General features: G+C 35.4%; 1 protein-coding gene across 2 annotated transcripts in view; it reads left to right on the top strand.

Moving 5' to 3' along the window:
* IPMK (inositol polyphosphate multikinase) overlaps positions 1-15017 on the top strand; it is a 56914-nt gene extending 41897 nt beyond the window's left edge. For both annotated transcript variants that reach the window (XM_017542252.1, XM_017542251.1), the window contains exons 5-6: positions 11774-11855; positions 13652-15017. In XM_017542252.1, coding sequence (XP_017397741.1) covers positions 11774-11855; positions 13652-14274 — 705 coding nt within the window. In that variant the 3' untranslated portion in view covers positions 14275-15017. The remainder of the gene's footprint in view (positions 1-11773; positions 11856-13651) is intronic.
* Positions 15018-15352: the final 335 nt, after the last annotated feature.

Raw genomic sequence — 15352 nt, 5'->3', positions numbered from 1 at the left:
AGAAATTTTCCAGAGAAATAGATATCATAAAGAAAAAACAATCACACCTTCTGGAAATGAAAGATACCTTAGGGAAATACAAAATGCAGTGGAAAGTTTCAACAATAGACTAGAACAAGTAGAAGAAAGAATTTCAGAGCTCAAAGACAAGGGTTTGGAATTAACCCAATCAGACAAAGACAAAGAAAAAAAAATTTTTTTTAATGGAACAGAGCCTTCAAGAAATTTGGGATTATGTTAAGTGACCAAACCTAAGAATAGTTGGTCTTCTTGAAGAAGAGAAATCTAAAAGTTTGGAAAACTTATCTGAGGGAATAATTGAGGAAAACTTCTCTGGCCGTATTAGAGATCTAGACATCCAAATACAAGAAGCTCAAAGAACTCCTGGGAAATTCATTGCAAAAAGTTCATCACAATCCTAAATATATATACACCTAACACTGGAGCTCCTAAATTCATAAAATAATTATTACTAGACCTATGAGATAACAACACACAATAATATTGGGGTACTTCAGTACTCCGCTGACAGCACTTAACAGTGCAAGACAGAAGTCAACAAAGAAACAGCAAACTTAAACTATGCCCTAAAACAAATGGACTTTAACAGATATTTACAGAACATTTTACCCAACAACTGCAGAAACAACATTTTGTTCATCAGCACATGGAATGTTCTCCAAGATAAGCCATATGATAGGCCACAAAACAAGTCTCAATAAATGCAAGAAAATCAAAATCATAACAAGTATCTTCTGAGACCACAGCAGAATAAAACTAGAAATTAACTCCTAAAGTAACCCTCAAAACCATACAAATACATGGAAATTAAATAATCTGCTCTTAAATGATTTTTGCGTGAACAAGATGGAAATGTAAAAATTCTTTAAACTGAATAATATTAGTGATACAACTTACCGAAACCTCTGGGATGCAGCAAAAGTGGTGCCAAAAGTAAAGTTCATAGCATTAAATACCTACAACAAAAAGTCTGAAAGAGCATAGGTAGACAACTTAATGTCACATCTCAAGGAACTAGAGAAACAAGAACAAACCAAACCCAAACCCAAACCCAGCAGAAGAAAAGAAATAGCAAAGATCCGGGCAGAACTAAATAAAATTGAAACAACAACAAAACATAATGCAAAATAGAAGTGAAACAAAAAGCTGGTTCTTTGAAAAGATAAACAAAATCAATAGACCATTAGCTAGATTAACCAAGAAGAGAGAAGATCCAAATAAGCTTAATTAGAAACAAAACTGGTGATATTACAACTGATACCACAGAAATACAAAAGATCATTCAGGGCTACTATGAACACGTTTATGTACACAAACTAGAACATCTAGAGGAAATGAATAAATTCCTGGAAATGTACAACCTTCCTACATTAAATCAGGAAAAAATAGAAACTCTGAACAGACCAATAACAAACAGTGAGATTGGAACAGTAATAAAGGAATTGCCAAGAAAAAAAGTCCAGGACCTGATGGATTCACAGCTGAGTTCTGTCAGACGTTCAAAGAAGAATTGTTATCAATCTTAGTGAAATTCCAAAAGATAAAGAAAGAGGGAATCCTCCCTAAATCATTCGGTGAAGCCAATATTACCCTAATACCAAAACCAGCAAAGGACATAACAAAAAAACAAAACTACCGACCAGTATCCTTGATGAGCATAGATGCAAAAATCCTCAACAAAATACTAGCTAACCAAATTCAACAGCATAGTGAAAACATAATGCACCATGATCAAGTGGGTTTCATACCAGGGATTCAGGGATTATTTAACATACACCAGTCTATAAATGTGATACGTCACATAAACAGAATTGAAAATAAAAATCATATGATCATCTCAATAGACGCAGAAAAGCATTTCACAAAATCTTGCATACCTTTATGATAAAAACCCTGAGCAAAATTGATGTTAGAGGGGCATACTTCAAAATAATAAAAGCTGTCTATGTCAAACCCATAGCCATCATCATACTGAATAGGGAAAAGTTGAAAGCATTTACCCTGAGTACTGGAACAAGACAAGGTTGCCCACTTCACCACTTCTATTCAACATAGTACTGGAGTTCCTAGCCAGAGCAGTCAGACAAGAGAGAGAAATAAAGGACATCCAGATCAAACGAGGAAATCAAACGGTGACTGTTTGCCAGTGACATGATTGTATACCTAGGAAATCCTAGAGACTTACCCAAAGAGTTCTTAGAGCTAATAATTGAATTCAATAAAGTTTCAGGATACAAATTCAGTGTACACAAATCAATAGTACTGCTATATACACCAACAACTACCAAGCTAAGGATCAAATCAAGAATTTAAATCTCTTTTATAACAGCTACAAAATAAAAAATAAAAGTACTTAGGTATATGCTTGACCAAGGAGGTGAAAGATTTCTACAAGGAAAACTATAACACACTGCTGAAAGAAATCATGGCTGACACAAACAAATGGAAACACATCCCATGCTCATGAATGTGTAGAGTCAATGTTGTGAAAATGACCATACTGCCAAAAGCAATCTACAGATTCAATGCAATGCCCATCAAAATACCATTATCATTCTTCTCAGAACTACCAAAAAAAAAAAAAAAATCTTAAAATCCTGTGGAGCCGAAAAAGGGTCTGTATAGCCAAAGAAATACTAAGCAAAAAGAACAAATCTGTAGGCTTCACATTACCCGACTACAAACTATATTACAAGGATATAGTTACCAAAGCAGCATGGTACTTGTATAAAAATAGGCACATAGAGCAGTGGAACAGAATTGAGAACCCAGAAATAAAGCCAAATACTTATACAGCCAACCGACCTTCAACAGAGCATGCAAAAACATAAATTGGTAAAGGTAAAGGACACCCTATCCAACAAGTGGTGCTGGCATAATTGGCAAGCCACATGTGGAAGAGTGAAACTGAATCCTCATCTTTCACTTTATACAAAACTCTACTCAAGATGGATGAAAGACTTGAATCTAATACCTGAAACCATAAAAACTCTAGACGATAACATTGGAAAAACTCTTCTACAATTGGCTTAGACAAAGAATTTATGACCAAGAACCCAAAAGCAAATGCCACAAAACAAAAATAAATAAATGGGACCTAATTAAACTTAAAAGCTTCTGCACAGCAAAATAAATAATCAGCAGAATAAACGGTCAACCCACAGAGTGGGAGAAAATGTTTGCAAACTATGCATCTGACAAAGGACTACTCTCTGGAATCTGCTAGGAATTCAAACAAATTTGCAAAGGAAAACCAGTCCCTTCAGAAAGTGAGCAAAGGACATGAATAGACAATTGTCAAAGGAAGATATACAAATGGCCAACAAACATATAAACAAATGCTCAATATCACTAATAGAGAAATGCAAATTAAAATCGCAAGGAAATACTACCTTACTCCTGCAGGAATGGCCATAATTAAAAAATAAAAAAGATAACAGATGTTGGCAAGGATGTGTTGAAAAGGGAGCACTTTTACACTGCTGGTGGGAATGTAAACTAGCACAACCACTATGGAAAACATTATGGAGATCACTTAAAGAACTAAAAGTAGAACTATCATTTGATTTAGCAATCTCACTACTGGGTATCTACCCAAAGGAAAAGAAGTTGTTAAATAAAAAAGACACTCGCATACGCATGTTTATAGCAGTACAATTTGCAATTGTAAAAATACAGAACCAGTCTAAATACCCGTCAACCAATGAGTGGATAAAGAAAATGTGAGATATACATACATACATACATATATATATATTTATGCGCGCGCACACACACACACACACACACACACACACACACACACACACCATGGAGTATTACTCAGCCATAAAAAGGAATGAAATAATGACTTGGAGACCATTATTCTAAGGGAACTCAAGAATGGAAAACCAAATACCATATGCTCTCACAAGTGGGAGCTAAGCGTTGAAGATGCAAAAGCATAAGAATGAGATAATGGACTTTGGGGACTTGAGGAAGGCTGGGATGCAGGTGAGGGATAAGAGACTACACATTTGGTACAGTGTACACTGCTTGGGTGACAGGTGCGTCAAGATCTCCGAAATCACCACTAAAGAACTTACCCATGTAACAAAAACCCACTTGTTCCCCAAAAGCTGTTGAAATAGAATAATAATAATAGTAAACTCTTCTTTCGATTTCTATTACCTTTAGGGTACATAGACAGAATAAGTAATTAAGGTATTGTATGATTTCGCCCTGCTGGGATATATTGTTTCCCTAGACATAGAGATTTGTTTATTTCTTAAAGAGGTTTTTTTTTTTTCTTCCCAAATAGCTTTAACAAGATGTCATTTATATAGCATTCTGTTTATTATTTTAAGTATACAATTCACTGGTTTTAGTCAATTCAGACTTCGGCAATTATCACCACGTTCAATTTAGAACAATTTTATCACTTCCACAAAAAAAAATTCATACACATTAGCAGTCCCTACCAATTTCCTTCTAAACTCCCTGTCCCTAGGGAACTACTAATCCATCTTCTATCTCTATAGATTTGCCTCTTTTGGACAATTCATATAAATTGAATCATACAGTACAATGTGTGGTATTTTGTGACTGGCTTCTTTCATTTAGCTTAGTGTTTCGAAAGTTCATCCATGTTGTAGTATAAGTCAGTACATTGTTTTTTGTTGCCAAATAATATTCCATTATATGAATATACCACATTTTGTTTATCCATTCATTTATTGATGGACTTTGGGTTGTTTCTACTTTTTGGCTATTAATACCTGTTATGAATATTTTCTGTTTAGGCATGTTTTTATTTCTCTTAGGTAGATTCCTAAGTCTGAAATTTGTAGGTCCTAGGGTTAAGTTTTTGTTTAACTTTTTGCAAAACTGCCAAAGTGTTTTTCCAGAGTGACTTCATTATTTTATTGAGTTATTTTTTTAAAAAAATTATTTAAGTAGCTTTTGGAGTACCATTGTTTTTTGATATGTGGATGAATTATATAGTGGTAAATTCTGAAATTTTAGTGTACTCATCACCTGAGTAGCATACCTTGTACCTAATATGTAGTTTTTTTTAATCCCTAGCCACCGCTTCTACCCTTCTCCTTCTGAGTGTCTAAAATCCATTGTATTACCCTGTATGCCTTTGTCTACTCATAGCTTAGCTCCCACTTGTGAGTCAGAACATATGCTGACTTCACCATTCATTTTACATTCCCACCAGCAGTTCATGATGGTTCCATTTTCTCTACATTCTTGAAATCATTGTTCCTTTCGGTTTTTCTACTATAAGCCATCCTAGTGAGTGTTGAGTAGCATCTCCTTGTGGTTTTGATTTTCCTTCCTCTAATGATTAATGATATTGAGTATCTTTTCATGTGCAATATTATTGACTGTACATATGTCTTCTTCAGAAATATGTCTATTCAGACATTTTGTTTTTAATTATTGAGTTGTATATAAATCTGTCAAACTTTTTATTTGCAAGTATTTTTTCTAATGTAATTTCCTTTACTTGATAGTATTTGTTGAAGCCCCCAAACTTTTAGTTTCGAAGTCCAATTTACTTATTTTTGTTGTTACTTATGCTTTTGGTGTAAAATCTAAGAAACCATTGCCTAATCCAAACTTGTCAAGATTTACTCCTATTTTTCTTTTAAGAATGTTATAGTTTTATCTCTTGTTTTGAGATTTCTGATACATTTTAAGTTAATTTTTTGTGTGCTTTAAGGAAGGGGTCAAACTTCATTCTTTTACGTATGGATATCCAGTTGTCCTAACACCACTTGTTAAGACTGTTATTCCCCCAATGAATAATTGTGATACCCTTGCTGAAAATAAATTGACCATAAATGTTTTCCATTGTTTCATATTGTCTATCCTTATGTCCAATACTACACTGTCTTATCTTGATTAATGTTGCTTTGGAGTAAGTTTTGAATTATGAGTCCTCCAATTTTGTTCTTTTTTTTTTTTAGTTTTTATTTTGGAACTGTGTCTTTGCTCTGTCACCCAGGCATGGTGTGACAGTAGCATGAGTACAGTAGCATGAGTACAGTAGCATGATCGTGTCTTACTGTAGTCTTGAACTACTGGGCTCAAGCAATCCTCCCACTTAAGCCTCCCAAATAATTGAGACTACAAGTGTACACCATCACACCGAACTAATTTTAAATTATTTTGTGGAGACTGTGTCTCACTTTGTTGCCCAGCTGGTGTTAAACTCCTGGACCCAAGTGATCCTCCTGCTCTAGCCTCCAAAGTGCTAGGATTGCAGATGTGAGCCACCTGGCCTCAACTTTGTTCTTTTTCAAATTTGTTTTGGCTATTCTGTGTTCCTTTAATTTCCACATAAATTTTAGGATCGATTTGTCAGTTTCTGCAAAGAAGTCACAAAATGAGCAACTCATATGGTGACGTACAATCCAGGAAAAGCTGGAGCTTGCTTTTGCTTATCATTCTCACCTCCTACACCTGTTCTTCAGCCTTCTTTCCATTAAAAACAAAATGGATACCTTTTTGCTACATATTTACATGTTTTTAGGATGGGAATGTTAACTTTTGATTTAGAAATATCTTTGCTACCACACTGGTTTAATGTTTATAGGGATGGAGCCTTGCCATGTTGCCCAGGCTGGTCTTAAATTTCTAGGCTCAAGCGATCCTCCTGCCTCAGCCTCCCAAAGCACTGTTATTAAAGGCATGAGACACTATGTCTGGCTGCATTATATTTTTTAAAAAACAACGTATATACTTTAATTTAAAAATACGTATTGCTAAAGAATACTAATGATCATCTAAGCATTCAGTGAATTGTTTTCTTTTGTTGGTAGAGGCTCTTGCCTATAGTGCCTGATTGATCAGGGAGGTGGTTGCTGAAGGTTGGAGTGCCTGCAGCAATTTCTTAAAATAAGACAGCAATGAAGTTTGCCACATAAATTTACTCTTTCTTTACTGAAAGCTTTCTCTGGAGCATGTGTTGCTCTTTGATAGAATTTTACCCACAGTAGAACTTTCAAAACTGGAGTCAGTCCTCTCCGATCCCACCACTGCTTTATCAAGTAAGTTTATGTGATATTCTAAATCGTTCATTGTCATTTCGGCAATGTTTACAGGATCTTTACTAGGAGTAGATTCCATCTCAAGAAACCACTTTCTTTGTTCATCTGTAAGAAGCCAGTCTAAGGCCAGGTACAGTGGCTTATGCCAGTAATCCCAACACTTTGGGAGGTCAAGGCAAGTGGATCACTTGAGCTCAGGAGTTTGAGACCAGCCTGGGCAACATGACAAAACCCCGTCTACAAAAAAAAAATACGTGGTGGCACACGCCTGTAGTGCCAGCTACTCAAGAGGCTGAAGTGGGAGGAATGCTTGAGCACAAGAAGTTGAGACTGCAGTGAGCCATGATCGTGCCACTGCACTCCAGCCTGGTGACAGCAAGACCCTATCTCAGTCAATCAATAAAACAAGCAAGCAAGCAAGCCGCTCTTCATCCATTCAAGGTTTATCATGAGATTGCAGCAATTCAGTCACATCTTCAGGCCTCACTTTTAGTTCTAGTTCTCTTGCTCTTTCCACTGAAGTCTTGAACTGAACTTCTCAAAGGCACCCATGAGGGTTGGAATTAACTTCTTCCAAACTCCTGTTAGTTCTTTATGGCATCTAGAATGGTGAATTCTTACCAAAGGTTTTCAATTTACTTTGCCTCAATCCATCAGAGGAATTGCTATCAATGGCAGCTATAGCCTTACAAAATATATTGCTTAAATAGTAAGACTTAATAGTTGAAATTACTCCTTGATCCATAGAACTGCAAAAGGAATGTCGTTAGTAGGCATGAAGACAACTTTAATCTCCTTGTACATCATCAGTGCTCTTAGGTGACCAGGTGCACTATCAATGAGCAGTAGTATTTTGGAAGGAATCTTATTTTCTGAACAGTAGTTCTCATTGGTGGGCTGAAAATATTCAGTAAACCATGCTATAAACAGATGTGTTGTCATCCAGGCTTTGTTGTTCCATCAATAAGCCGATGTACTGTCATACAGGCTTTCAGCAAAAAAAATTTTTGTTTTTTGAGACAAGGTCTTGCTCTATCACCTAGGCTGGAGTGTAGTGGCATGATCATAGCTCACTGCAGCCTCCAACTTCTGGGCTCAAGCAATCCTTCCACCTCAGCCTCTGGAGTAGCTGGGACTACAGGCATGTGCAACCACACCCAATTAATTTTTACATTTTTTTGTGGAGGTGGGGTCTCACTGTGATGCTCAGGCTCTTCTTGAGCTCCTTGCCTCAAGTTGTCCTCTAGCCTCAAGGTAGCCTCTGCCTCAGCCTCCTAAAGGGCTGGGAGATTCAGCATAATTCTTAAGAGCTCCAGGACAAATGAGTGAGTATAGGATTCAATTTAAAGTCACCAGTTGCATTTGCCCCTAACACAAGACAGCCTGTCCTTTGAAGCTTTGAAGCCAGGTATTGACCTGTTATCTCTAGCTATGAAAACCGTAGGTGGCATTTTTTTTTTTTTTCCCAAATAGAAGGCCGTTTCATCTACATTAAGAACCTGTGGTTTAGGGTAGAAACTCTTATCAGTTGTCTTCTGGATAAGTTGCTGTAGTTTCTACACCAGCACTTTCTGCTTCACCTTGCATTTTATGATAAAAACATCTTCCCATAAACTTCTGCTAGGTTCTGTGAAACAGCCTCTGCTAGCTTCACACTTGTTCTGCAGCTTCCTCATAGTGACTCTCAGCCTTAATAGAATTGAAAAGAGTTAAAGTCTTACCCTGGATCAGGCTTTGGCTTGAGGTAATGTTGTAGCTGGTTTGGTCTTCTATCCAAACTGCTAAAACTTTCTTCACATTAGCAATAAGGCTGTTTCACTTTCTTATGATTTGTGTGTTCAAGGCAGTAGCACTCTGAATTTCCTTCAAGACCTTTTTCTTTGCATTCATAGCTTGGCTGTTTGGCACAAGAGGCCTAGCTTTAGGCCTGTCTTTGCTTTCGACATGCTTTCCTTACTAAGTTAATCACCTTTTTTTTTTTTTTTTTTTTCCTGAGATGGAGTCTCACTGTGTCACCAGACTGGAGTGCAGTGTCGGGATCTCTGCTCACTGCAACCTCTGCCTCTCGGGTTCTAGTGATTCTCCTGCCTCAGCCTGCCAAGTAGCTGGGACTACAGGTGCGTGCCACTGCACCTGGCTAATTTTTGTATTTTTTAGTGGAGAAGGGGTTTTACCATGCTGGCCAGGATGGTCTCAATCTCTTGACCTAATGATCCGCCCACCTCGGCCTCCCAAAGCTCTGGGATTACTGGCGTGAGCCACCATGCGCAGCCCACTCTTTAGCTTTTGATTTAAAGTGAGAGAGATGACATTGTCTTTCATTTGAACACTTAGAGGCCATTGGAGGGTTATTAATTGGCCTAATTTCAATATTGTTATGTCTCATGGAATAGGGAGGCCTGAGGAGAGGAAGAGAGATGGAGGGACAGCTGGTTGGTGGAGCAGTCAGAACATACATATTTATCAATTAAATTTGCCATCTTATGTGGGTGTGCTTTGTGACATCCCAAAATAATTACAGGAGTAACATCAGAGATCACTAATGACAGATCACAACACAGATATAATATGTTTGAAATATTTCAAAAATGACCAAATTATAATACAAAGACATGAAGTGACCATGTGCTGTTGGAAAAGTGGCACCAATAGATTTGCTCAAGCAGGGTTGCCACAGACCTTCAATTTGTAAATAATGCAGTATTTGTAAAGCACAATGAAGTGAAACTCAATAAAATGAGGTATACCTGTGCAGTTGAATAGTCTGCCTCCATACAAGATATTATAGTTATTTTTTCTCTATATATCCTTCTAGAGATATTTTAAACATGCAAATACTGCATATATGTTTATTACAAAACCTACTTTAAGCACTTTTGGATTCTTGTTTGTTCCCACATAAGTGTAAACATGCCCTTTGTTTATCAAATGAATTTCAAATGATTTTTTTCCCTATTTTTCTTTCGATTTCTGCATGGCAAAAACACTGTGTACACATAGAAATGATAAATATATGTAGTGGTGAATACCCTAAATAGCCTGACTTTATCATTACACATTCTATGCCTATGAGGAAATGTCACATGTACCCCATAAATATGTACAAATAATATCTACCAAAAAATCCAGTTGCGACATTTCTGAGTTTTAGCTGGAAATGCTGTCCCTAGTTATTATCAGTTACTCAAGGATTCCTACATGTTTTCAGGGACCCTTTTATCATTTCAATCTATGATACATTTGAAATTTATCCTGACATAAGATACCAGGTATGAATACAACTTAGTTTTTCCTGATCACTGTTTAATCAGACTAACACCATTTAATAATCCTTTCCTGTTGATTAAAATCTCATTATCACATATTAAATTCTCACATATGTTTGATTCTAAAATACATTTTAATATCTGGTAGGATGGCAAGGTTAGTTCTACCTTATTGATCTTATTTTAACTTTTCTTGGCTCTTTTAATATATATATTAAAATATATATATTATATTATATATATAAAATATTATATATATATAAAATATTATATATGTGTGTGTGTGTATATATATATATATATATATATATATATGTGAACTTCAGAGTTGGCTTTTGGTTAAAAAAAAATTGTTAGGGCCGGGTATGGTGACTTACACCCGTAATCTCAACGCTTCGGGAAGCTGAGGCGAGTGGATCACTTGAGGAGCTCAGGAGTTTGAGACCAGCCTGGCCAACATGGTAAAACCCCACCTCTACTAGAAATACAAAAATTAGTCAGATGTGGTGTCACGAGCCTCTAATCCCAGCTACTCAAGAGGCTGAGGTACGACAATCACTTGAACCCTGGAGGCAGGGGTTGCAGTGAGCCAAGATCCTGACACTTCATTCCAGCCTGGGCAATAGAGTGAGACATCATAAAAAAAAAGTTGGTATTTTTATTATAATCTCACTTTAGTTGTAGATTAATTTAAGTAAAATTGATATATTATGTTGAATCTTCTTTGAGAACATATGTGTGTCATAGAAATGTCTTAAATATATCTTTTTATACATCTTTTACATATTTAGCTTATTTTTGTATTTTCAGGGGTTACATTTTATAAATGGGGGTCTTTCCTTTCATTACATTTTCTAACCAGTTATTTGTGTTTAGAAAGCTTATTTTCTGTTTACTAATTTGTATTCAAATGCCATGTCATCTATTTTATTATTTGTATTTGTTTTTAATTTTTTTTTCCAGTGTACAACTATTATCTTCAGAGTATTTATGTTGTCTCCATCTTTTCAAATTATTATACTTTTAATTTCTTTCTAATTACATTTGCTAGAAACTCCAGAATATTAGATGATAATAATATAAAAGACATTGTGATAAAATATTTTTGTGAAAGCTTCTTGTATTTTAAAAGAAGTGCCTTTTCAGTTCTCTTCTTTAAACTTGAAACTAACTCCTGGTAGGTTTAGGTAGATAGTTTTATCATATTGGAAATATTCATCTATCCTTATATTACAAAGAGTTTTTATCAGCAGTGGATGTTAAATTTGTAAAGTGCCTTTTCAGCATCTATTGATATGACTGGGATTTTTTTTCTTCTCAATTCTATTAGAATGAATTAGAATCTACCTAAGTAGATTTCATCTTTAGCCACCCTGTGTTGCTGGGATAAATCTCACACGGTCAAGGAGTATTAGCTTTGTAATATTCACTGCTTTTTTTTGACAGGTGTATCATATTCATTCCGATAGCTATGAGACACAAAACCAGCATTATGGAAGAAGCTTAACAAAAGAAACTATAAAGGATGGTAAGGATTTAAAAATCTAATGCTTTTATGATTGAACAGTTAATAAAATAATTCTAAAGTTATTTCAGTTTTAGTTCTCATTTGGAGAAGCGATTTGATTCATAATACACTTTTTTAAAAAAATAATGAAACTTAGATTTACAGAATTGGATTAATCTTAAACCCTGGTTCATAATACATCAAGACCATGGCCTGTGAATGACCCTCTGTTACATTTTCATTTCTTTCTTATTAATATACTGAAAAAAATAATGAACAGCTGTGAACCAAATGTCTAGCTCAATACTGGAACTAGAGGTTGTTGTTAAAATTATTTTGTAAGTAAAGATTATAGATCATAGTATATTAAAACTGTTACATAAGAGACTTTGAAATATGTGTTGTAGCATGTACTGTTATTTTTGTTGAATTTTCCCATGTGTAGTTGAGTTATATAAGTTTCTAGAGCTACATAATGATTAACTAAGTGGCATTAAATTGATAAGTCTGTTAACATACATATATGCTTCTAAAATATTTGTGGCCAAGGTATTACAAAAGCAACAATATCCTAGATTCCTAGAAATAACATTATATTACAAGTTCATTCTTAGCTCTACTAAGATAGAGAAGAACTTAGGCATAGTGTAAGAAATTTATAGAATAATTCTTATTTTATGTATAGAAAGCAAACATCCATAGCATGAGCTTAACAATTAGTATTTGCCTTGGAGTGCTTAATCAACAGCAAAATAACTTTCAGATGGGCTATTTAAAAAATATTTTCCCAGGCTAATAATTTAGTCATAACTGAATATATCATTTAGTAGTTTCTGTCACAAATTGGGGGAACACGTTATTTAAAAGCAGAAAGCAAATTCTCCAGTATGATAAAATAGGCATAGTTTTTAAAATGGCCTAATAATCTGATAGGTTAAAACATTTAAAGGTCTCAATTTTCAATAGCATCCCTAACCTGGAAAGTGCTATTCCCAAAAGTGAGCTTAATTTTTTTGAAAAATGGACTTAATCAATATTATTGAGAGCAAATGAAAATTAGTAGAGTCATGGTTTTGTATTTGGTAATGGTGCTATTAAAAAATAACTAAATTTGACCCTAGGTTTTAGTTAGCTCTAAATGAGATTCTAACAATATTTGTTTTAAAAGACAGTCTTGCTCTTTCAGCCAGGCTGGAGTGCAGTAGCATGACCTTGGCTCACTGCAACCTCCACCTCCCAGGTTCAGGTGATTCTTGTGCCTCAGGCTCCCAAGTACCTGGGAATACAGGCATGTGCCACCATGCGTAATTTTTGTATTTTAGTAGAGACAGGGTTTTACCATGTTGTCCAGGCTGGTCTTGAATGCCTGACCTCAAGTGATCCACCCACCTTGGCCTCCAAAAGTGCTGGGATTACAGGAGTGAGCCACTGCACCCAGCCTGAACAAGTAATTTTACTGTAAAATTTCTCACAGTAGCAAATAGAGCAAGTCTTGGAATCCTATTTCTTAAGAGAATATAGTGAAATAAGTAAACTACCAGTCTACCTGTAATAAATTTCTTTTCATCTAAATAGGATACTTCATATGACATTAGTGTCATTTAAATATTTTGTAATAAGAGCATCTTCAGCAGAAATTAAGCTGAGGTCATATTTCTATATCTGACTAGAATTCTTAGAATTCTAAGATTAACTGTTCACTTAATTATAAGGGATCATGGGGAAAATATTGGAGAATTCCATCTGTGATGAGTCTACTTCCCAAATAATAGTTATTTCATAATTTGATATTAATGCTCATATTTTTCTTTTTATAGGAGTCTCTAGATTTTTTCATAATGGGTACTGCTTAAGAAAAGATGCTGTTGCTGCCAGTATTCAGAAGATTGAGAAAATTCTGCAGTGGTTTGAAAACCAGAAGCAGCTTAACTTTTACGCAAGTTCATTACTGTTTGTTTATGAAGGTTCATCTCAGCCAACCACTACAAAACTGAATGACAGAATTTTGGCGGAAAAGTTTTTGTCCAAAGGACCACTGTCAGACACAGAAGTACTAGAGTACAATAATAACTTTCATGTGTTAAGTTCCACAGTGAATGGAAAAATAGAGTCTTCAGTAGGCAAAAGCTTGTCCAAGATGTATGCTCGTCACAGGAAAATGTATATAAAAAAGCATCACAGTCAGACTTCATTGAAAGTTGAAAATCTGGACCAAGACAATGGATGGAAAAGCATGTCACAGGAACATTTAAATGGAAATGTACTTTCCCAACTGGAAAAAGTTTTCTACCATCTTCCCACTGGTTGTCAAGAGATTGCTGAAGTAGAAGTGCGAATGATAGATTTTGCTCATGTGTTCCCTAGCAACACAGTAGATGAGGGATACGTTTATGGGCTAAAACATTTAATTTCTGTACTTCAAAGTATTTTAGACAATTGAATACTTTGTTGCAGTTTTTTTTAAGGGGTGGGCCAATCATAATGAAGAGCAGCAGTCAATATCTCTGCACCTGTAATGCTATGTAAAAATTTGTATTGTGAGTCAACATTTTATTTGTCTTTCTACTTTTGGAAGAAAGGTTAACTTTTTTATAATCTTACTCAGGAAAACTAATTATTTGTTTATTAGAAAACTATGAAGAATAAAGAAACTTAGGAATGTTAAGCAGGGAATGTGGTGGTACATGGCTTAAACATCTTTTTGGCTCAAGTAAAATGCAAACCATTATTCAGTCATTAAGAGTTTAGTTAGTTTTCTGTAGCCAATTCATGAAATCTCTGTCCACCCAACATTGACAACGAGCCATATCTAAACTATTATATTATTAGAACACCTACCAAAATCTCAAAAGCACAGGTTGATGTCCTTAGTATTGCTATGTATGAAGTTACTAAAACTGGAGAAAATTCTACTCAGAAATAAGTACTGTTTAGGTTTTATATTAAAAGTTCAGGCCAGCGTATCAAAAGGTGCTTCTTGGTGAAATGATTTAGAATTGTTGCATTCCAAAAGCAGGTTTTCTCTTTGATTTTTTACATCTCTCTCTCTCTCTCCAAATATTATACTTCATGAAAAAGACGATGTGGATGACAACAACAAAAATCTTGAAATTAAGGACACATTAATTGTTCTTACTGGGGTTAGAAGAAGAGAGATGTTATTTTCAAGGAACAAAAAAAAAATTTTTTTTTTTTTTTTGAGATGAAGTCTAGCTTTGTCACCCAGGCTGGAGTGCAGTGGCATGATCTCGGCTCACTGCAACCTCTGCCTCCTGGGTTCAAGCAGTTCTCCGCCTCAGCCTCTTGAGTAGCTGGGATTATAGGTGCCTGCCACCATGCCCAGCTAATGTTCTGGTATTTTTAGTAGAGACAAGGTTTCACCATATTGGCCAGGCTGGTCTTGATCTCCTAACCTTGTGATCCACCCGCCTTGGCCTCCCAAAGTACAGGGATTACAGGTGTGAGCCACTGTGCCCAGCCAACAAAATATTTTTATCTTTCATTTATGAGAAAATTGG

The sequence above is a fragment of the Cebus imitator genome, unplaced genomic scaffold (genome assembly GCF_001604975.1).
Source record: "Cebus imitator isolate Cc_AM_T3 unplaced genomic scaffold, Cebus_imitator-1.0 Scaffold142, whole genome shotgun sequence".
In the NCBI taxonomy this organism is placed as follows: domain Eukaryota; kingdom Metazoa; phylum Chordata; class Mammalia; order Primates; family Cebidae; genus Cebus; species Cebus imitator.
The sequence above is the reverse complement of the archived record's forward strand: the minus strand, read 5'-3'. Positions and strand labels throughout refer to the sequence as shown.